This window comes from Bactrocera tryoni, chromosome 2, assembly GCF_016617805.1.
Source record: "Bactrocera tryoni isolate S06 chromosome 2, CSIRO_BtryS06_freeze2, whole genome shotgun sequence".
In the NCBI taxonomy this organism is placed as follows: Eukaryota; Metazoa; Arthropoda; class Insecta; order Diptera; family Tephritidae; genus Bactrocera; species Bactrocera tryoni.
Window position 1 is genome coordinate 12882249 of NC_052500.1, and position 22790 is coordinate 12905038.

Consider the following 22790-nt stretch of genomic DNA (forward strand, 5'->3'; position numbering starts at 1 on the left):
TCAGTCAACAATAATTTAGAAAATTAAGAACTAAAGTATTGTAGAACTACAAACACAGCTTATAGCACTGTTCTTTGTGCTATTGTAGTATGAAATAGATCTTGCTTTTAATATGTTAAATCAATTGAAATCCTATTTGCAAACAAAAATAATACTTCAAACATAATTTGAATGATTTTATCTCAACTCAACTGAACAGCTATAGTTTGAACAATAACTGACTGTACGAAATTAACATAAATACAGAATATACTTGCATTCGGCACACGTTTGTTTTCTGCAATTGAATTGTTTCGTGAATAAAGTGCTGATTAAATTAATAACATTCCTTTTCGGTCGAAACAAATTCAATTTGCTATATTTCCGAAGAAAACCTGTATGGTATTTATTACCAACGGTACGTGCAGAATTTTTCAAAAACAGCATAAAAGTAACTGGAACAATAAATCAATGTGAATATGCAGTTATTTGTAATTAGTTTATGCAAATAAACGAAAATGCAATTTTAATGTGATTACTTCAGTTGTTGCGTATACGCAATGTTGCACTGCTGCTTGATTTGCTAAAATGAAATGAAGGCGTAATTGCACTTGGACAAATTTGCAAAAAACGAGGGAAAACGTTAACATCGTTATTAGGTTAATATTCTTTACAAATACTAAATATGCCTTATCAGAACTTGATTTTGATCCGTCAGTTTATATGGCAGCTATATGCTATAGTGATCTGATCTAAAAAATTTCTTCAGAGATTGCAGCTTTGCTTTAGAAAATAGCACATACCAAATTTTGCGAAGATATCTTGACAAATTGAAGTGTTTTACATACAAAGACTGGATTTTGTACGATCAGTTTGTATGGCAGCTATACTCAATAGTGATCCGAATGAAACAATTTCTTCAGAGATTGTACTCTTGCATTAAGTAAGAATACGTGCCAAATTCCGTGAAGATATATTGTCAAATTAAAACGTTTTTCATACAAAGACTGGATTTTGATTGGTCAGTTTGTATGGCAGCTATATACTATAGTGATCTGATCTAAACAATTTCTTCAGAGGTTACACCTTTGTTTTAGACAAGGACCCATGTCAAATGATATCTCGTCAAATTAAAAAGTTTTCCTTACAAGGACTTGATTCCGAACGTTCACTTTATAGGACAGCTATATGCTATTGGAGCCCGATATCAGCGGTTCTTATATATAAGGAAATTCTTGATGAAGAATGAATATGTCCGAAATTTCAGACCGATATCTCAAAACCTAAAGTACTAGTTGGTGTATACACCTCCTTACACGTGGCAAACTTAATATACCCTGTTTTGGGTATGGAAAACAATAAAAGTCATAGCAGCTAAGAATTAAAAAAATTTACAGAAAGTCAAAAATTATTTTACTACAAAAATGCATACATTTTCATAAATATATTTTGACTATTTAACATGGAAAAAAGTCGATTTGCGCAAATCAAATTTCGATACAAATATCTGACTGCCGGCAGAAAAACTCATACGCAACAACAAATCGACTTCCAGATATGGCCATGTACATATATTCATCTGTATAACTTATTGAGTGCAAGCAAACACCCACAAGCATGAATAAGTTGGCATGATTTTTATAAAGCACACATGTATGTTCCTACATTGATTCAACTATGTACGCACATATACATATATACATCTATTTTTTTTACGTTTATAAACATGCGTATAACTAAAATATGCCCATTAATGTCTGTCTGCCTGACAGTCACGTAAAATTTAATATATTTTCATTTTACAAAATATTTTCCGTCTGACGAATACCTGCACATCCCGACGCATGTCGTATGCTTGTATGAAATGTGAAAATATACATACATATATGCCAGCATGCATCTGCGTTAGCATGCAATTTCACCGTTTGCCTCGTGCTTGTCGTTATAGAAATACTCATTTTGCGAAAATTGGTTGGTGAATTTCCATGCTGTAGACATTTCCTGCCTAGACATATGAGAGCAAAAAAACAAAATTCGCAAACATATGCATATGTACATAAATAAAAATTTAACTGCAGTTATTGTCGAGCTCAACGCACACACATATTTGAATATATGAAATATTACAATGACTCGGCAGCAAAATAGTTTTTTATTACAAAAATATTAAAAACATAACTGTTGATTTTGCAAAAACATGTAATGCCGTTACAACGTTTTTTAAAAAATAAATTAATTTCTACGTTATTCCACTGCTCAATTATCACAGCCACCAGCCTGCTTTCAGCCCTCAGAGAATCCGCTCATGGTCACTTACCTCACGTGAGGCAGATTTTGACCGGTTAACTGTGCAGTAAGTTGTTCTAAAAGCAGTTAAATTTAACATAACTCTAACGTAAACGGTGTTATCGCTAACTACATATTTTGTTATAAAAAAAACGTGGTACCACACTGCGTATACGCAACATTTGTAACATCGAATTAAGCTGGTGCTTTCGCTTATTTGCTTTGCTTAAATTGTTGACATTGCTTAAATAACGTATACCGTTTGCAGAAAATACCGTTACAGTGTTGATTAAACTAACACTTTGCGCTCTAAATAATTTAATTATTACAACGAGCATTCGTTCGGTGATTTAATGTTATGAATATTTGAAAACATGTCTGAGCTCCCATACACGCTAGCGGCGGTAGAGGAGGTGAAAACATTTCATTTTCGCAATTATATTTCGTTACAAAATATAAAAAAATAAAAAACAAATTTTTACCATCAAAAAAATTCGAAAAATATGAAACTTTGTTTTAGTTTTTGAGCTTAAAAGCAAGTGGCAAAAATAGTGCCGGTTTTAGTAATGCAAACAACGATAAATAACTTTTTGTGATGTAAAAAATTAAATAACTAACACTTTCAGTTATTTAAAGCTGCACGTTTAACAAACATGCATAGCTTGCTAAGCGCGAAAAATCCAATTTTAGCTGCAGTTATTTATATTTGGTGGCTGGGGAAGGCTTTTCAATTTGATCGATCTGCAGCTTAACCATTTATGTATGCTTATATTGTTATGAAAATAATTTGAAACGTAGAAATAACAATAAAAATTGGCAATATATACATGTGGTATAGTAAAAACAAAACAAAAATATTAAAACATGCATATTTTTGGTTGCTTAGAGCAGCAACTTTCAAAATAATATTTTAAGGCATAAAAATCTAAGAACTTATATAAAATATTTTGAAAAATATACATATTTGGTTAAAAAATATTCCTTCAAATTTGTTCCAATGCCATGAGTAAGCATTTTTATATTTTGAAAATCAACTATTGCCTACATTTAGGGTGCACCTGCAACTATAAGTACAAGGAGCGTTCCAAAGTAAACAGAACTTAAAAAAAAACAAAATAAATGTTTTTTTTTCGGCAAAATAAATTTATTTTATTCAAAATAGTCTCCTTCTGCTTCAATACAGCTTTTTGCACGGTCCAAAAGCATGTCGAACGAGTGTTTTAGCTAGTTGGCCGGTATGGCCGCCAGTATGCCGGTGCAAGCCTTTTGAATGGCCTCTACGTCTGCATAACGCTTTCCTTTTATGGGCAAATGTATTTTTCCGAAAACGAAGAAGTCGAACGGTGCCATATCAGGTGAATACGGGAGTGGTTAATGGTTAAAATGTGATTTTCGGTTAAATAATGTGTCACAAGCGTGTTGGATTCTGAGCAATTTTTGGTCGTCAGTCAATTTGTGCGGAAAACCCCCTGTACACACCTTTCGTAAGCACAAATGTTCGGTCAAAATGCGATAAATCGATGTTTTGGAGATGTTCAATTCCATTTCCATTAATTTCAATGATGATTTCGGCTGATTTTTGATGAATTCACGCACAGTTTCGATAGAATTTCCGGTGATCACGGATTTTGATGGGCCCACATGTTGATCGTCATTTATGTCCTCACGACCACTTTGAAATCGTTGAAATCACTCGTACACTCTACTACGAGATAGGCAATTATCGCCATAAACTTGTTTCATCAATTGAAAAATTTCGCTAAAAGTTTTACCAATTTTAAAACAAAATTTAATGTTGGCTCTTTGTTCGAAGCTCATTTTCGCACCGATAACACAAACATACAGACACTTAAAACGCAATAACTTCACATACAATCAATGAAATGTCATGAAATTTTCACTGGACAATCGATAAAGATAGCAGATTGCAACAGTCGACATATAGATGGGCCACCAGGGGACATTGCGCAGTCTAGGCCATGTTGTCCGGCTGAAAGAGAACACTACAGCTTTGAGGGTTTTCGATTCAGTACCCGCCGGTCTAAGGAAAACCAAATAGCGAAAAGCAGAAACGACTGGCGAGCTGTTGTTAACTCGGCTACTCGGCAGTAAAGAAAAAAATTAAATAATACTACATTGTATATCAGTTGACTTTCTACAGGCAACGAGATTAAAGCGGTGCACGCAGCATAAAATTTCATACTTTGTTGTTGTACACACCTCTGATTTAATTTTTGTTGTATGCATAAACGTTTGACTGCGTGTAAGTTTTCAATTCTCTGCAAATTGAATATTTTGCAACTGACAATATTGAAAACAACAACTCTTTTGATCCCTTGTAAGTGCTTCAGTACATATTTACCACAAAACCGAATAAATGGTCGTAAATTGCCGTTGTGTCAAGCCACAAATTTGGGCAAATATCGGTTTACTAAAGCTTTGAAAATCTTTACAACGTTTTATTAATTTATTTATTCTAAGCTGGATTATTACGTAGATTTATTTTGACTGTACTTTGCTGGAGAGCAAATAAATTAAATATTTTCATATTTTCACACTCGTGCAATGGAGAGTTGGTGGGATTGCTAGCAAGTGAGGATATGGAGAGTTTGGATGTTGATGTTTCAAGTGAACTATTTAGATAGTTGCTCAGTGATGCTTTACATCATTGCCTGCTCCAATATGTTAATCGATTTCTATCACGGCTTTGTCACCGAATTAGAGAGGGTAAAAGTCGACAGAAGAAAGCGTAGACTCTCTCAAAACGAACTGTGAGGGAAGTTTGAAAGTGATTAAGTGACAAAACACTCTAACTCGAAGCTGATCTGACAGTCATCTGCTTTCAAATAAATTCAGGCATATGAGAACTGTGTACTATCGACAAAAAAATCAGGAACTGGTGTTAAAAGAAACGACCTAATCTCTTACCTTTGCAATAATTTTTCTTAAGACCCCAAAACCTCAGTATTACCTACTATAGTTGTCAACGCCTACAAAGGAATAAAGATTAAATTCGTGTCATAATTTCCTGCTTTCTGGAAATTAATTTGTTATGACCGAAAGCCTTCTACGGAATTTATAGTTTTCACTTTGAAGAACTCAGCTTAAAGAGGTTTGAACTATTTTGAATTTTGCAAGCAAAAATTTCTTTTGAACAATTTTTCTAGAAGCGTTGCCACTTGTTTACAAAAACAAATTAATTAAACCGCAATCAAAAAACGGTTTAAGCAAAATTACTTAAAGAAATATTCTTTATAGAAGTTGCCATCTCAATATAATTTTTACCAGTGCCAGTTTTGAACTGTTTTGAATTATGCAAGCAAACATTTCTTTAGGCACGGCGTGGAGAAGAATTTTTGAAAGGTTTAAAACAGAAAATTTTAAAGGTGCCACCTATTTCAAAATTTAATGAGATAAGCAATTAATAATAATACTATCCAAAGAGGTTATGGTTATAGAGAAATATTTTTAGAAGAGTTGCCACCTGTTTACAAATTTAATTAAGCATGTTTTTATTACATGAACAGGTGGCAGACAGAGGTTTAAAGATACGAAACAATTTTTTTAAAAGTGTTGCCACCCGTTTACAATATTAACTAAGTATGTAATAAAAACACTATGATCCGAAGAGGTTTAAAAATACGAAACAATTTTTTTAAAAGCGTTGCCACCTTTTTACAAAATTAATTAAGTATGTAATAAAAACGCTATGATCCGAAGAGGTTTAAAAATGCGAGAAAAATGTTTTTGGAAGAGTTGCCACCCGTTTACAAAAAAATTAAAAATAGTATAAATATAAAAACATAGAAATAAGCGCAATATGGTCATCAAACAAAAACGGTTTAAGCAGACTTATTTTTTTTTTAATTTCAAAATTCTTTATAAGTGTTGCCATCTGTTAACTCAATATAATAGTTACCAATCGTTGATTTGCAATATGATTGTCATATGAAAAAGGTTTTAAAAAGCTTACAGTTAAAAATATATTGTAAAGAGTTGCCACATATTTATATTTTTTAACTGTACATCCTTTTTTACATTTTTTTCGTGAAATAAAAAACTCAAATTAGTGCCATAATATTGTATAAAATATTTCATATATTAAAGAGCTATATATAATTTAATGAGTACATGGTTTGTATTTACATATTTACTGTTATTTTCTGTTTTACTTAAAATTGTTTGATAGGGTTCCACAAGCAGGATCAACTCGTTGCAGTGAAGAAGTAAAACCCCCAGGCCGATATAAATTGAAATGATAAATAATATTAACAAATCACCTATAAAAGCACAAAAGCTTTACAGCTTCACTGCAAACACTAGTCCAGCTCATTTCGTTAGCTAAAATTTATCACATGCTGTATTATTTATAAAATTTTTGGTCATGCTTCACTTTAACGGTGGCACCATGCCGTCAAAACTACCCAGTATATTTCCAGGTGGATTGTAGTTACAAACGACGTACGTAGAATCACCTCTTTGGAAGAGAACCAAAATTAAATTTTCTATATCAAAAATGTTAAGCAGAGCACGTGAACGACATTCGCTCACCTTGTCGCAATACCCACACCTAGCTGTCGACTGTCACGCCACACAATTTGCGTAAAATGTCCGGTGCCAGGTTTGTAGGTGGCCTTTGAGAAATCATAATTGCGTATCTCATCGTACCAGTTTTTCACCACTGTAGCGCCATCCACCTCCATGCCACTCGATGTGTATAAGTTTTCGCCGTATGTGTGCACTTGACGGTGTTCCAGGCGCCCAGTAGCGGCCAGATGCTGTAGGAATGAAATTTACAGAATTATATATATGTATATAAAGCTTTTGTTTTGTATATAAAGCTTTTGTTCTTGAGACATGGTTGTGTGCACTCCTAAAGGTATGCCATATTTTTCTTGAATTATCGAAGATGGGACATCACCAGTAACCCTATATACTTGAATCCACTCGCAGTTTAATTCTCACTCACCTGAGCCCATTGTTGCGCATATTTACTCAATTCGTTGCTGAGAGATAGTGGTGGGCAATTCTGGTGTCGGGCACGATATCTGTTATGAGCATCCAAGCATTCACGATGAAAGTCTGATACCTCGGCTGAAGTAGCGCCACCACTGTGAAGAAAATATGTAATTGTAAGTTAAGAAATATGGCGCTTCTATACCGGTGTGATACCAAGGATGCAATTTAGTACACTTGCGATAAAAAAAATAGTATAAGAAAGTTAATAATCCGCAGATGTCACCAATGCCAACGAATATCACATTTGTTGCGATTTCCTTCAACAGCCGGCCATTTTCTACTATTCCTTCTTTCGCCATCTCCAAATGAAAACATGCTCCTCGAGTTGATGCCGGTCTTTGACACCCTACCTACTACTAACGACACTACTTCGCTACTCAAGACGCTATCATTTATAAATAAACCCCTTAGCCCCATACAAATTTCGTCAGACCTGCGACATAACCTTACCTCGTTGTCATGCCGCCATCGTAGCATATTTGAAGTTGCGCCGGTGGTGATGCTTGAGTTTGTCCAACGCTCGGAGACATTCGGGTAGACGTGTCTGCATAGGTCTCATCCCTGTACTTGTAAGCCTCACTTTCCCTTGATATGGCATTATTATGAATACGCGTCGATGTAAGCGGATAAGCTTCATCCCTGTATTTGGATGATTGTGTTTCATTTGCCATTGGACACTCGTGTATTCGCGTCGACGTAATTGGATGGTTTTCACCCCTGCTCTTGGTTGTTTGGATTTCGCTCGACGCGGGACTCTGACGCCTACGCGTCGACGTATTTGCATAACTTTCATCCTCGTATTTGCAGCAATGCCTACCTGAATGTTCCACAGAAGCTTCATTGAGTTCTCTACGGTTCCTTTCACGGCTCGTGTCATTCAAGCTCCTGTCAAACGCTGTGCTGTGCGCAGCTGAGTTTGGCTCCATGTAGCCCTGACCGCCGCGGCTACAGCCAGTACAAGAGTTGGCGGTGGTGCAGGCGTTGCGCTTTGGCGCTGTTGGAGTTGATGTATATTCGATAGGTGACACGTAAGTTGTGTTGGTGGCGGCGATTGGTGATGCATAAGTTGTGTTGGCGGCGCTTGGTGACACATAAGTTGTGTTGGGTGTGGCTGATGAACCGGCATATGCTGCTAATTTCTCATCTTTATCACGACAGGCTTTACAATTACACGATTCTATCGGACTGCGCACTAGTTGCTGCTGTTGTTGCGGCTGTGGCCGTATTGTTGTTGGTGGAGTTCGCTGTGGTGGTCTTTGATTTGAGAATAAGGACGTTTCTGATATTGCTTGTGGTCGTTGTGGGGAAATGCCATACTCGCGCACACACATCGCAGCGCCGCTGTGTGAAGATTTCGGTGTGCTGTGCTTTGGCGTTCTCTTCGGTGTCCGCTGCCTTACCTCATATTGGCTCGGTCGGTCCATATATGGACTGCCGTGCACCACAATACGTGGACCCATGCTAGCTTCGTTCATACTTCCTGATACGTCGTACTGATCACGATTCCGCGTCTGTGGTCTTGCTTGCTCGTAATACTGATAGCTTTGATGCGGTGGTGATCGGTGTGGATCACTACGATTACTACTACCGGCATTGCCCATTTTGTAAAAGTCACTTCAGCTTGTGCCCCGAAATTTTGACAAGTTTTTGTTTGGCAGCTCGCCTATCTACAACCGCAAGCGAATTTGTAATGTTGAATTTTGTTTACGAATCACGTTTTCCGCTTTTGACAACAGAAATTTTGAGCCAAAAATATTTTTCCAGCTTTCTTTTGAAATTCTAAATAATGCTTTGACATTTCCTTTTGGAAAATACTTCAAATATTGTATCAAAACAAATTTTTTGTATTGGTATTGTAGAGTTCGCTGAACAAATCTAATCGGAACTCTTCTTGCAAATGACCACACGCGTCGCTATAAGATGACACTTGGACGGACTTAAGCACACATTTGTGTGTGAGCGACATAACGGCGGTGCGTCATATCGACCTTGGCTCTGGCCGCGTGAACCCCGTCTTCCTTGTTGAGTTACCTCGCAGTCTGGATTACAACAACCACACGACTCAGAGCCTGAGTACTGGGAGTGGTCTCTACTACCACCTCGCCTTCTATTCGGACGACTTGGTTTACATCCCATGCTTCTCCACACAATTGACCAACACCATTTGCCACCACTGCTTCGACGTTCGACCAGTCACCGCGCTTGCAAACAACCTGAGCTTGATTGCCTTGTATTTATTTAAGAAGCATAATTTTGTTGAGCAAAAATGAAAACAATAAATTTTCTGCCAAAAAAAAATTATATTTTTTTGCTTTGAAGGTTTGTGAAAAGACGTTACAGAAAAAAAACAAGAAATTGAAAAGCGAATTGTAACGCAGGGTTGTAAGTAGTTCGATACTTATGTATCTTACGAAATCGCAGAAGCGATAAAATTCTATATCAGCACTGTAATACACTAATGTGCGATTATCTTGGACGTTGAAGCCAAAGCTTTAGTTTGAGATATTTTAGCATTGCATATGCATACAAAGGTTACCGAGCTCGCTGTGTTGCGGATAATGGGCAAAGCGAACTTAAACATACAGTAGATTCACTGCCAACTATGTAGCCAGAACGGACCGGAATATATTTCCCGGTAAAGCATTGTTAACTAAGAAAATCTCTTAAAAGCTATTGGATGAACTATAACAAAACGCGTTACAAAAATTCCATGACTCTCGATAATAACATACATACCACAGCGGGTAAGGTTATGATGCCACGTTGCTCTATTGAACTTGTCGAGAGAAAAGAAGATACTCTATCGCGGACTCTCTTAGTGTTGGTCGCCGTTCCGTGACAAATGGGCTTAAGTAAAATAATAGACTCAACCCAAATGGGCACATTCCTTTTATGAACTAAGTGACATACCTCACAATTCCCTCAATGGCGAATGGTCAGCGGGAGCTAATAGAATAGCTGATCGAGAAAAGTTCCTTCTGTTGCCCGGGCGAGGTCGTATATATGAAATAGGCATACCGGCTCTGCGGATGAGCAAAGCCTTCCGCTCTCGTAAGACCGAAAGGGGGCACAAAACACAAACAAAAACAACAACAACAATCACAAATATATTTATGACCAACGCTCTGAAAGGAACAACGGCCAAGACAACGACGTATGGGACTAAAAGACTCCTAATGAAGTTCGATGAAGACACCATCTTCGCCTTCAGTGAGGTAAGGGGGCATTCTGGTCTAGGATTTTGAAAAAATCGATTTTTTTGCATAATTTGAAAGTTTAGACTTTCAAAAATATGACCTTGGAAGGATTTTTCAAAATTCGACTTATTTTCGGAGATACAGCAGATTTTGTGACCTGGCGTCCGTATTCACTAGAATTGTCTCCTAAACTTTAAACGCGTTTTTCTCGAAACTACTTTTTTTGAGATGGTAGACATGATATCTCAAGTTCTACTGAACCGATTCCTCTGAAATTTGGTATATATCTTCTTTATACAATGATCTATCGTGTCTGCCTTGGATTTCCAAAAATTTTGATTTCAAGTATTTTTATAAAATTCGAAAAGGTCGAAAAAATCGGGTCAAAAAACAAATTTTTTTTCAAGTCGACGCCATTTTGTTATTTTTTTTTGTTTTTGAAAATGGTCAACCCGATAACAACATCCTTACTAACGAAGAATCTTCTTGTTTTTTGGGTTTTAGATCTCTACAAGAGTTGAAATCACGTCAACCAAGTCGCACCATGCTTTTTGAAGCCCTAACTCCACGGGCCCGTATCTCTACCAATTTTGTTTTTTTTTTCTTGCAATTTTTTTTTTATATTATTAAAATGTCAATAAAAAACATATAAAAAAATGGATAATAAAAACGTTTATCATTTTTTTTACCTTAGTTTAAAAAATGCCTAAAATTCTTGCGTCTAGACCAGAATACCCCCTTAAGAGGGATGTATCATAGAGGCAGCCATAGTACGCTGGGGAACACAGCAGCGAATATAGAGTTTACCGGCTGAAGTGCCCACAGCAAAATTTTAGAATACTACACCACCAACCAAAGTACACTGGCTGCTAAAGGAAAAAGTCAACGCCAGAGAAGGAAAGAATCCCAAAATCAGGCGAAGAAAGCCAGTACCAGTGGGCGGTCTTTATGCTGGATAAGATTGCCAAAGATTAGGCCGCTGGCATCTCAGTTGACGAAAAAAGGTGGAAAGTGGAGATGTATACAAGTTTGCTGAAAAGAAAACCCTCAGAACCTTCTGCCGAAACCATTAGGCAATGCGGTTTACAGAAAAAAAATTGCTCGCAGAACGAAGCACTTTGACTTCCGAAATCTTTGATCTAACGTTATATACATACATATTAAAATGTTTCTTATCTTTTTTAAGAGGTTTGGACAGTTCTTTCTTTCGGTGACTCTTAAACGATGAATTAATAATGTGAGGCATAGATGGCTTTGTTCCATGTCTCAAAAAAGCTTAATATGTATAAAAGAAAAAAGACAGCAACAGTTCGTGGGTGGAACAAACTTAATTCCAAAGATATAGATCTCGCTTATCCGCGGAAACTTTTTTCTGATCAATTGCTTAGGGTTTGAAGTTATTGCAATGGCAGCTTAAAGCTGCTTTGTATTTCTTCACAGAATTTTCGATGTTCCTTCGACAGTTCGAACTTTTGTGACCATATAGAATAGTTTTTTATTTATTTTAGTTAAAAGTAGATATCTTCCGTGGGAAATGTTTAAAAGTTTTTCCATACACAATCTCTATCGGTTCCAAACACATCCTTATGCTGTTTTCACACGCATGCACGGAAGTCATAAGTCCGCCATCACTTTGCTTTACATATAAAGTATTTTTAATAATGTATTTTTTCACATGCTACTTATGAAAATAAGAAGGCACAAAACTCACCAGCACCAACGAAACATTTTTTTCCACCAACAACAAAACCAAGGTAGCACTTCTCGCGAAACGACGCTTTCAACTGAACGGCGCGAAACAGAATCAACGGATATGAAGTACGCAAATATACTTTACTTATTACACATGCATAGCGATAAGGCGCGCTCTATTATATTATAACAGTGGGTCTATGAAAGCATTAATTTCTTCACATCACATTTTTTATACCCTAAACAGGGTATATACATAAGTATTAAGTTTGCCAGCAAGCTTGAAACGCACATAAGGAAAAGTCACTCAATTTTTCAGATATCAATCGGAAAATTTGCACACATATTTTTTCTTCGCAAGAAGCTGCCCACTTGTCGGAATCATCGACATCGGATCATTATAACATATAGCTGTCGTACAAACTGAACAATCGAAATCAATTGCTTGTATGGAAAACTTTTTTATTTGACAAGATATCTTCATGAAATTTTGCAAAAAGTATTTTTCAAGGAAGCGCTAAAAACTCTGAAGAAATTTTTCATATCGGACTACTATAACATATAGCTGCCACACAAACTGAAGAATCGTTATCGAGTGCTTGTTTGGAAAACTTTTTTATTTTATGAGATATCTTCACCAAATTTCACATGAGTTATTTCCTAGAGCTTTAATTGTAATCTTCGAAGAACAGATAGCTATCATAGCTGTCATACTAACTGAACAATCGGATTCAAGTGCTTGTATGGTAAACTTTTTTATTTGATGAGATATGTGCACGAAATTTCACATGAGTTATTATCTAAGGCAATAGTGCAATCTTCCAAGAAATTGTTCAGATCAGACCACTAAAGCATGTAATTGCCATACAAACGGACCGAACACAATCAATTTCTTGTATACAAACTTTTTATTCGTATTTGTGAAGGGTACTATAGCTTCGTTGCAACCGAAGATAACGTTTTTTTCCATTTTTTATATTGAGTAAACAATTTGCACTTATATTTCTATATTATATTATATATGAACACATACGGATATATGGGTACTTCATTCTACACACCAACCACAAATGTTTCTTAGTTTGCTTTAGAAGCCACACAGGTGCAAATGAGTAGCTGCAATTGAAAACTTCTTTACAATTATTATAAATACATATGTGACTGACTGTGTGATATATATATATTTATTATATATTTCTTTTCACTCGCTAAATAATTAACGAAAAACACGCCCGCTTTAATGTGTCACCGTTAAACGTTTGTGCGTCATTAAAGCTGATAACTCAGCGACGACACTCATAAGCTTTTGATATTTATTTTTTTTACCTTAATATGTATGTTTGTCTGCTCTTTTTTCCTCTTTCTCACTTTTTTTATATATTTTTTTTTGTTATATTTTGCAATGCAATTGGCACTGAGATATTGAAATCGAAAAGGCTTACAAGCAATCAATTATGGTTTAACATAAAGCGGCAATTGCACTCAATTGTTGTTGTAGTGTTGTATTGTATTGCATTGACGAGCCCAGCTCATAAAAAATTAGCCACCGACTGCCGTGCAGCACTTGGCTTAAAAACAATTAAATATGCAAACAATGAAAGCATTATTGAACACCACCCAAATATGTCCGATATGTGCCCAGCCTAATACGGTGGCGAGGTATTTGGGCAACATAAATAAAAAAAGTCATTAAAGCCGAAATAGCTTTTTTTAATTTATTAAAATTTTATTTGTAGCTATTTGTGATAGAAGAGATTTGAACCGTTTAGTGAGGTCTATTTTGAATTATCTAAGAGAACCTTCCATAGCAATATTTTTTACTTCAAAAAATAGCGATTTCAAAAAAGAAAAGGTGTACCGACTTTTTTATAACATTTTTATCAAATATTTTGGCTTTAGAATTTTTGCAAGAAAAAATGGTTTAAAAAATAAAAATAAACTATCTAAAACTAGGTTATTTCAATTTTTACATAAATTTTGAGGTTATGTGAAATTTTTCTAAAAATAAAACCCACAACTTTGCTATACAGTTTTTCTCCATAGAACTTTTAGTTTTGTGCAAAATCGAGATAAACCGTTTTTAACCTAAAAATTCAAACTCGTCCCTCTCCTGCTTTTTTCCGAGCTCAGATTACCCGTAAGTTTCCAAAGAGTTTCCTCCTACTACGTTTTTTTTAATTTTTTACTATTTTCAAAGGCTTCTGCACTGGTCCAAAGGCATTATTTATGAAATTTAAAGTAAAAAGCTTCAAGATAATTTTTTTTTTTAAGTTAAAAGCACCAGTGCAAAAGCCTCTGAAAATAGTAAAAATTTGCAAAAAAAATCTTAGTAAGAGGATTAAAGATAATGTTTGACTTCTTCCTCTTTAAAATACAATACATAGCTTAAAGATAACTTTTTTGTTCTTCTTCTTCTTTTTAGTATTATTTTCCTGAAAAAAACCCCACAATTTTATAATTTTAACAAAATTGCCTTAAATCTCTTAATTCCCTCAGCTTTTCTAAAAAATATTTATACTTTGTTAATATTTTATCTGTATATTTTAGTACCCTTTGCTTGTAAGCCAGCGATAAAAGAACACCCGCTAAAGTAAGAAGATACATATGTACACTCAAGGCTAAAAATAAGCGCCTTCAAAAGTAATGAAAACACAAACAATTAAATACCATCGAATTATCAAACGACCGCCAACGAATACCTCAAAAATAACAACAAAGTGTATATGGTACAAAATACTTACAAACATACAATGGGGGTACAACTAATCTCACTGTTATCAATTACGAAATGCTTTTCAAGGGAAACCTGACGCCTAATTTCAAATGAGTCACGAAGTGTCTACGAAAAAATACAAATGAAAACGAAAACGAAAATAGTATGTAGGTGAATACAGACATAGGCAATTTGTATATAAACAGCTTTTATCGCTACCGGCTTCTCTTATCACTACGGAAATGATAAAAAATACAGTAAGAATTAAAAATATGAAATTAAATTGTTTATTTGTGGATAGATACAAGCCGCACAGTGAATTAGAGTAATGGAAAATGTTTATATAAAATTAAGAATGTTGTGGGCAAAAAGTAGTAAGACTTTTTAATTTAAGTTTAATGCGAAACTCATTGGTCGAAATATAATTTTTCTACGTTGAAAAATAATCATTAGTGTTTAGTATACGCTTGCATTTCTGAAGTACTCAAAGTGTATTCGGCGAATTTAACGATGAGTGAAATTATTCAACAAAGAAATTCCAACAAATTTGTGTGCGAAAATAAAATTCTTGTCGCGAGCAAGTGTTTTTGATGGGTACAAATTATTCAAAGAGGGTTGAGAACGCGTTGACGACAAACCACGTCCAGGACGGCATCAAGATCAACTGATGATCAACACGCCAATGAAATAAATGTGTTGGTACTTGAGAATCGACAATTAACCGTCAGAGATCTTACTGGCATCATTGGAATATCGTAAGAATCAGTGAAAACCATTTTGAAAATCAATTGGGTCTAAGAAAAGTGAAAGTACGATTGATTCCAAAATCACTCAAGTTTTTCCAAAAACAGCGGCGCCTTAAAGTCTGTGAAACTGCCAGGATGTCATGAAACGTATATTTACTGGCGATGGGTCTTGGATCTATGTTATGACCCAGGAAATATCGTGGCAGGTCAAAAATCAAGGTTAAGTTGACTGTTGTCTTCCATTAAATTGTTCAAAATTATTACATAAATTCTCTTTCTCGAAAAAAACATTGCAAAAGCGTTCATCGAGAAAAGCTTAGTGGCTTCGTCTAGCAGTTGGAAAACAATATTCAACGCACTATAACCGAAATTCTACCCGAAAAGTTGTACCAGGTCATCGAAAATGTATGTAAAAGGGTGAAAATATCCAAGCGAAACCGTGGTGGTCATTTTACCAAAATTTTGTTCAAATCATAAACGGCATAAATTTATCTGCATATAAAAAAACAAAACCCATTTTGACCAGGTTTGAGTGTTTATTTCATTTTAACATTACGTTGTTAACAAAATCTGCCGAGTTGACAGCCCTTGGACGAATAAAAAGCCGGGTTTGCTGCGGTTATGTAGTTCCGACTGTCGTGAAAATGATTATGTCGTTCCTATTGATAGGCCTTATATATTGGAGTTAAAAGGAATGAAAAGGCAGGCGAGTTAAGCATGTCAAGAATACGAGATTAAACTAAGATCTAAGATCTCGCCTTTAGAAACTTGCTAAAGTGGACTCGACAGAATGGAAAGCATGCACGGACGGTGATGAGACGCTGAAACGTTACCCTTACGAATGCCCAACCTTTAGTTGATTTTATCGGGTTATCTGTCGCGGCTCTCAATGTTTCAACTAAAAATAAAGTAGGCAGCGGAGGTTTAAATCAATCACCTGTTTTATTAAAATGACTGCTGGACTGGATTTTACATCCATGCGAAACTTAATCACATTTATACATTTCATATATCATAAATGATATCACTTATGATCCAAAAAAGTATAAAAGCAATTAAATAAGACTTCAAAAACTTCGCGACGCAGGCATGTTCCCCTTCGTTTCTGATTGCCGGCGGTGTCATTAGCCAACTCGAGCGTGATTTCTTTGTAACTGTCTACAATTCGCACACACATTAGTTTTGATTGTCATATAGATATGTGCATATCTTGCAAACATTAATAAAAGCAGCAGTAAGCACGTAATGTTTGTCGGTATTTGAGTATTCACATTTGTAAACGAATATTACATTTTAAATAGCTTGTGTGGAAGCGAAGAAGCAACCCTGCAGTGAAATACAGTAACTGCCTTGGCACTATTATGAACCAAAATCCCAACTGGGGAGCCGACAAAAATTTGTTCATGGGGACTACTATTAAGGTTAATAAGTCGTATACCAAAAATCCGCTTGATGACGCCGGTATCGAATTATCATCTTATTTCATATATAGAATGGTCTGGCATAGCTTTATTGGAAGTCAAAACTATATTGTGTTTCATATTATTAAAAATATGTTTTATGTCGAAACTGCTGGCAACCTAAAATCCCAGACTGGTCAGAAAAATACCAATAAATGGTTGAAATGTGCACAGAAAATAACGGGAATCAGAATTTAAAATTTCGGGGGTTTAGAGAGATCAATTGTCAAAACTTTCATACACATGTCTCTGAACTACTATACAATTTTCAACTGTATTCATTGGAGCATGGAGCCATGTGTAGATGGGAGTTCTCTGAGAGTATTTCACTTGGGAGTGGCCAAAAATTATTATTTTACATATGGCCCAAGTAGCTAACGACTTCCGGTCTTAGACCAAATATCCTTTGGGTAGCCCAAAAACTGTTTGGACCTTATCAGTGTGGCTTGAGGACAGGAAAATCAACAACTGACCAGATATTCACCATACGCGAAAACTTGGAAAAGGCCCGTGAAAAGAGGAAAGCTACTTTAGACAGCACGAAAAAGATCTGCCTTTATACCGCGATGTCTGAATTTGGTATGCCTGCTAAACTAATACGGCTATGTAAACTGATTGGCCTCAACAACCGCGCAGTTGGTTCTGCTTCCTCCAGATGAAACATCTCCTGTCATCAAACAAACAGTCGTCGCACTCGCGACAGTCATAACTTCGAGGCCGTAGATAATTTCGTCCATCTTGGAACCAGAATTATCAACAAAAACAACGTCGGACTCGTAATCCAACGCAGAAAAACTCTCACCAATAGGTACTAAGACGGTTCTGCTAAAGATTTATAGTTCTTTGCGCATTGGCAACAACTCATCATGAACTAGTGGCTACGCTGGTTAGGTCATGTCGTCCGAATGGATGAAAACACTCCAGCTCTGAGAATATTCGACGCAGTACCCGCCGCAGAGTAACACCTTCAATCGGCGACAAGCAGCGATGAAGAAGAACGATTGGCGAGCAGGTATAAACTCGGCTTTAACCGCGTAAGCGGTGTCTACGTCAATAAAGAAGAAGAAGAAACGAAAATTCCAGTAATTTTTTTTAACTAACACTTTGTCGAACCGAAAGCTCTAGTTGCCAATTAGTATTTTTGCGACCAGTTCGATTAAGATCAGGCAACTCTACGTAGCAGCTAATATTTTTCTTTGCTAGGCCAACTTATGGCTGCGGGAAAATTACGACTACATACATACAAAAATAGGTACGTAGTTATCACGTGATAATGTGAATGTAATTCCAACGCAATTACGAATATTGAAAAGCGAAAATAGCTGCAAGGATATTGCCATCTCTCTGATTTTATATAAAAATCCTTTGCATTTTTTACAGTTTCATAGTGCAGTAAGGGCCTTTTGTTCGCCTACAAGAAAGACAATAATGTCAGCGATTCGCTTCGAGGTATTTTTCAATTTTAATTTTTAATATATTGAGCAGCATATAAGACAATGGTGTCAAGGGTCTTCGGAGATAATATTAAAAAAACGTAAATTACAGGCACGTAGATCGCAACTGTTGCCTAAATATAGGTCGCAAATGACGCAGACTTATTAACTTATAGATATGTTCTTGCATATATAAATCTTACTAAGTTATCCCAGTTTAAACCCTGAAGTATTAAGATAGCTTATGGATGGTAAGGACCAAATAACGAATCCTACCAGATTTCCACCTCGAAACTCTCAAGTCATCTGCTATGAAAGACGTACGAGTATGCTTACTTTGCCACGAATCCGAAATTTCTTGAAGCAACTGTGAAATGCCCAACTTCTGGTAGCGAATAACGGTATCATCTTTGTTGCTGCTGATATTGCTATTTTCATCGTTGCCGCTGATTTCCATTGCTCTCGGCGATGTTGCTGTAAATTGTGTTGTAAGCAGACAACTCGACAGACAGACACGCCGCCAAGTAGACGCACACACACATATGCACATCTGCGAAATGCTTGCTCAACGTGTGCTTTGCATACGAATACCCGTGCACCGAAGCATAAGCACGTGCGCGAAATTGTCGGAAACTTCAAGAAAAGCAATGCGAAACGCGTTGAAAAGTCAGCGCCTCATCAAATTACATTTGCACACACATATGCAAATATTTTGTGTATACAGCGCACACGTGCATACATACATACGTCTTCATGTAGGTTGAATAAAGTTAAGTAAAAATGGGAAAATATGGCAAATCTGCAATAACCGCATGCGGTATAATTTAAGGAGTATAAAAGAGAAGGGTTGTCTTAAGCTAGTTTAAGTAACTACGAAGATAGGTGCATTTAAATTATTGCATTTAAAAATTTAAGAACCAAAAAGGGGTCTGTACAGCCTTCCGTAGTAAAATTGTGTCTTCTAGCTTGCAGGCGCATATTTAGCCAAATTGTAGGCAATGTAAAAAAAAAAGTTAAATGTGGCCTACATTTAGGCTGATTGAAAATTATGAATAATATTTTGCTTTGTTAATTGTAATTTCTTTATAAAAGTAAAGTATTTCTAAAGTAAATTCTTCGCTTTATTTTCCCTTTTTGTATAATGAAAAAGCTTATTATATGTCCTACATATGTTTAGAAAATATTGATGAAAATACTTAATCGAAAACTGAAAAACTCAGGAATACCAGTACTTGAAACTATTTTTGGTTTGAGAAATATGAGGAATCTGTCCTGTATCTCAATCCGCAGCAAATTTTGGAAGCTTTTAGAGAATAAAGAATTTCATATATATTAATAATATTGACTAAAATTCGTCTTATTGTAGGCAATGCATATGTATGACTTGAAGGTGCCTTACATTTAAGCTGATTTCAAATTTTAAATAACATTTATATTTGATTATTGTAAATTTGAAAAATATTCATATGTTATTAATTACAAGCGCACTTTATAGAAGGCAATAAAGAAAAGTCAATGAAATGTAGCCTACATTTGGGCTGATTTTTTATTTTATACAATACTTCGCTGCGATATTTGTAAATTCTTTATAGAATTAAAGTGTACCAAAACCAAATTCTACGCTTTAGTTTTTTACAATGAAAAAAGGTAATAATAATTATTTATTTTCAAAAAAAAAAAAATGATTTCTGTTTCAAGAAGAATTAGTGCTGATGACATTAAAATGGGCAGGGACGGAAGTATACTTCCAGGATATTGTTATCTTTTTCTCCATCCGTTTATCAAACTCAGCTAGAATCTTCCAAGCAGAAGTATACGTACTAGGCATATAGAATGCTTGTTGAGTTCTGCTGGATAACTGCGGGAGAATACAGATAGCTACCATATACACAGATATACAGACAGTATTATTAGCCTTATCGTCGCTAAATATAAACTCCAGCATGGTCAAAGAAAGTAGAAAGGTTCACCTCACTAAAACTCCACTTATCCATAATTTAAATTCCCGATCCAGCAGCCTGTTTAGACTAGAGTCTGAGACGGAGACAACACCGTGCTCGCTAGAAATGATAAAGAGGCATCTAATTGCGCAAATTGAGCAAATAGCTCGAAGCAGATGGAGATCTGCAACCAAATGCAAGATAACGAAACAGATATGGCGAAAATATGACAAGACAAGAGCTAAGAGGTCTATGAAAAGTATATATAGACTTATAGCTGCCATAACGAAGCATTAGCCATAGGAGAATCTGCGCTTAAAATGGAAATTCCTCTTAACATTATTTGGTGCAGCTGCAAACTCAAAGAGAGTATCGAAGTGATTCTATACTTCCACTGCTTGTGCTCAACCCCGATGTAGAACTCATGAAATCCATCAGGTTCAACATGAATGTCTATCTACAACTATAACTGCTACAAGTAGTTTCATTGAGGGTACCAAACGGTTTGAACACAACAATGAAACACTGAAGCAATATATAAAGGTCTTAGGAAGAGTGAATCACAATGACCGAAGAGGCTGCCATCTTACCTATCTACCTTATAAACGAAGCAGAAGTCTCGGGAAAGCATTTTTGGAATACTCTGAATATTTTTCAATTGCCAATAAGACAAAGACCGCACGAAGTAATGAAAATATTGCTGCCGTTCAGCCAAGTGCTGCTGGAGACCGCAATTTGTCGTTTCCAAGACGTTCTCGAGAATCGGGATTGTCTCAAACCACAACATAGCGGATTTTGAGATATTATTTGAACTTGCATCTGCATAAAATTATTCTCGCTGAAGAACTGACGTCATTGGACCAACGTAAGCGTAGTGAATCTGCTGATCTTGCCTTGAAACAACTTGAAAGAGAATAACGATTTTTTTAATAGTAATCTCCGATGAGGCCACTTTGATCTGAGTGGTGCGCTCAATGAACAAGTCGATGTTGGTGTGAAGAAAATCCACAAAATATTCATGAACAACCATTACATTCACCTACATATATTGACAGTGTGGTGTGGTTTTTGGTCCGGTGTCATCAACGTTTCGTACTTCATTTGAAAAGAAACTGGTGACACCGTTAATGGCAACAAAGAGCGGTATAGATCGATGATAATCAACTTTTTATGGCCGCAATTGGAAGTTGTTGATCTTGACAAAATCTGGTACCAACAAGACGGGCTTATGTGCCACACAACATGTGCAACAACATTTGAATTTTTTATCAAATAGTTTTAAAGAATTCATATCACTCTTATTGGAGAACCCATATGTTAAGAGACGAACCTACTGTGATCCACTTGCTGACCGTCAATATGGTCTTTATACATTTCTAGCCTAAATTCAGGCAAATATTAACAGCGAATCACATGCCTTAGTTGTTGTTATTGTTGTTTGGCATTATGCATAAAAATATTTACCTAAAAACCTACAAAATTAACGACGAAACAATTTTAATCTCATTTAAAGTGGCACAAAATGAAAATTGCAAAAATTATATACATATACACACACCTACAAATGTGCATAAGTCTGTGTGCGGAATAACGGAATAGTAGGTTGCGGCAGAAATATCAAAAATAATTAGCTGGTACAAAAGTGCAAATGCCAACAATTAACAGTGGCAACACCATTGTCGACACACTGCCACTAAAGTAAAAAAATAACAACAACAACAACAACAAAAACTAATTGACCGCAATTACAAGCAAGCGTTGGTCAGCGGCACACAGCAGTTATGCGACATTATTAATGTCGCCGAAGAACAACAATAACCACAGCAACCGCAACAAAGGGTCTTTCGGTTGGAAAAACAATGCGAAAGGCACACAGAAGAAACCACGAAAAAATTAGACGCCAATGGGGGATGATAAAAAATTTAAAGAAATCGCAATGAAATTAGTAAAAAACAGAAAACTTGCAGCGGTTGTATGATTGTGTGCGTGTGTGTGTGCATTTCGGTTTACTCTGGCAAAGATACGCTTGTGCCACATTAAATTTGCCTGCGGCCACACATTTGTTGCACGTATCTCTGCAACGCTTGCCAACGCCTCTGTTTTTGCCATTTTGTTGTTGTTGTTATTGTGCCTCATTCTTGTTAACACCGTTTTTGCAGCATGGCATTAAATGGCCGCACGCTGGCAACACCAAGTTGCAACACCCACGAATGCACTCGCCGCGCTGCTTGAGTTTAGCGCCCTGTCAACCGTTACTTTCGCCTATTTTCGGCGCTTTCCTTTTGCCTGCTGCTCTTAATAGTGCAATAAAGTACAATAACAACT

General features: G+C 36.0%; 1 protein-coding gene across 1 annotated transcript; it reads right to left on the minus strand.

Annotated features, from left to right (window-relative positions):
* Window positions 1–6381: 6381 nt before the first annotated feature.
* Window positions 6382–9551, minus strand: LOC120769452. Its single transcript, XM_040096456.1, has 4 exons — window positions 7735–9551; window positions 7235–7376; window positions 6817–7043; window positions 6382–6742 (listed from the first exon to the last, which is right to left on the minus strand). Exons 1-4 carry the CDS (start codon window positions 8883–8885, stop codon window positions 6655–6657), a joined length of 1608 nt encoding a protein of 535 aa, XP_039952390.1. The 5' UTR covers window positions 8886–9551; the 3' UTR covers window positions 6382–6654.
* Window positions 9552–22790: the final 13239 nt, after the last annotated feature.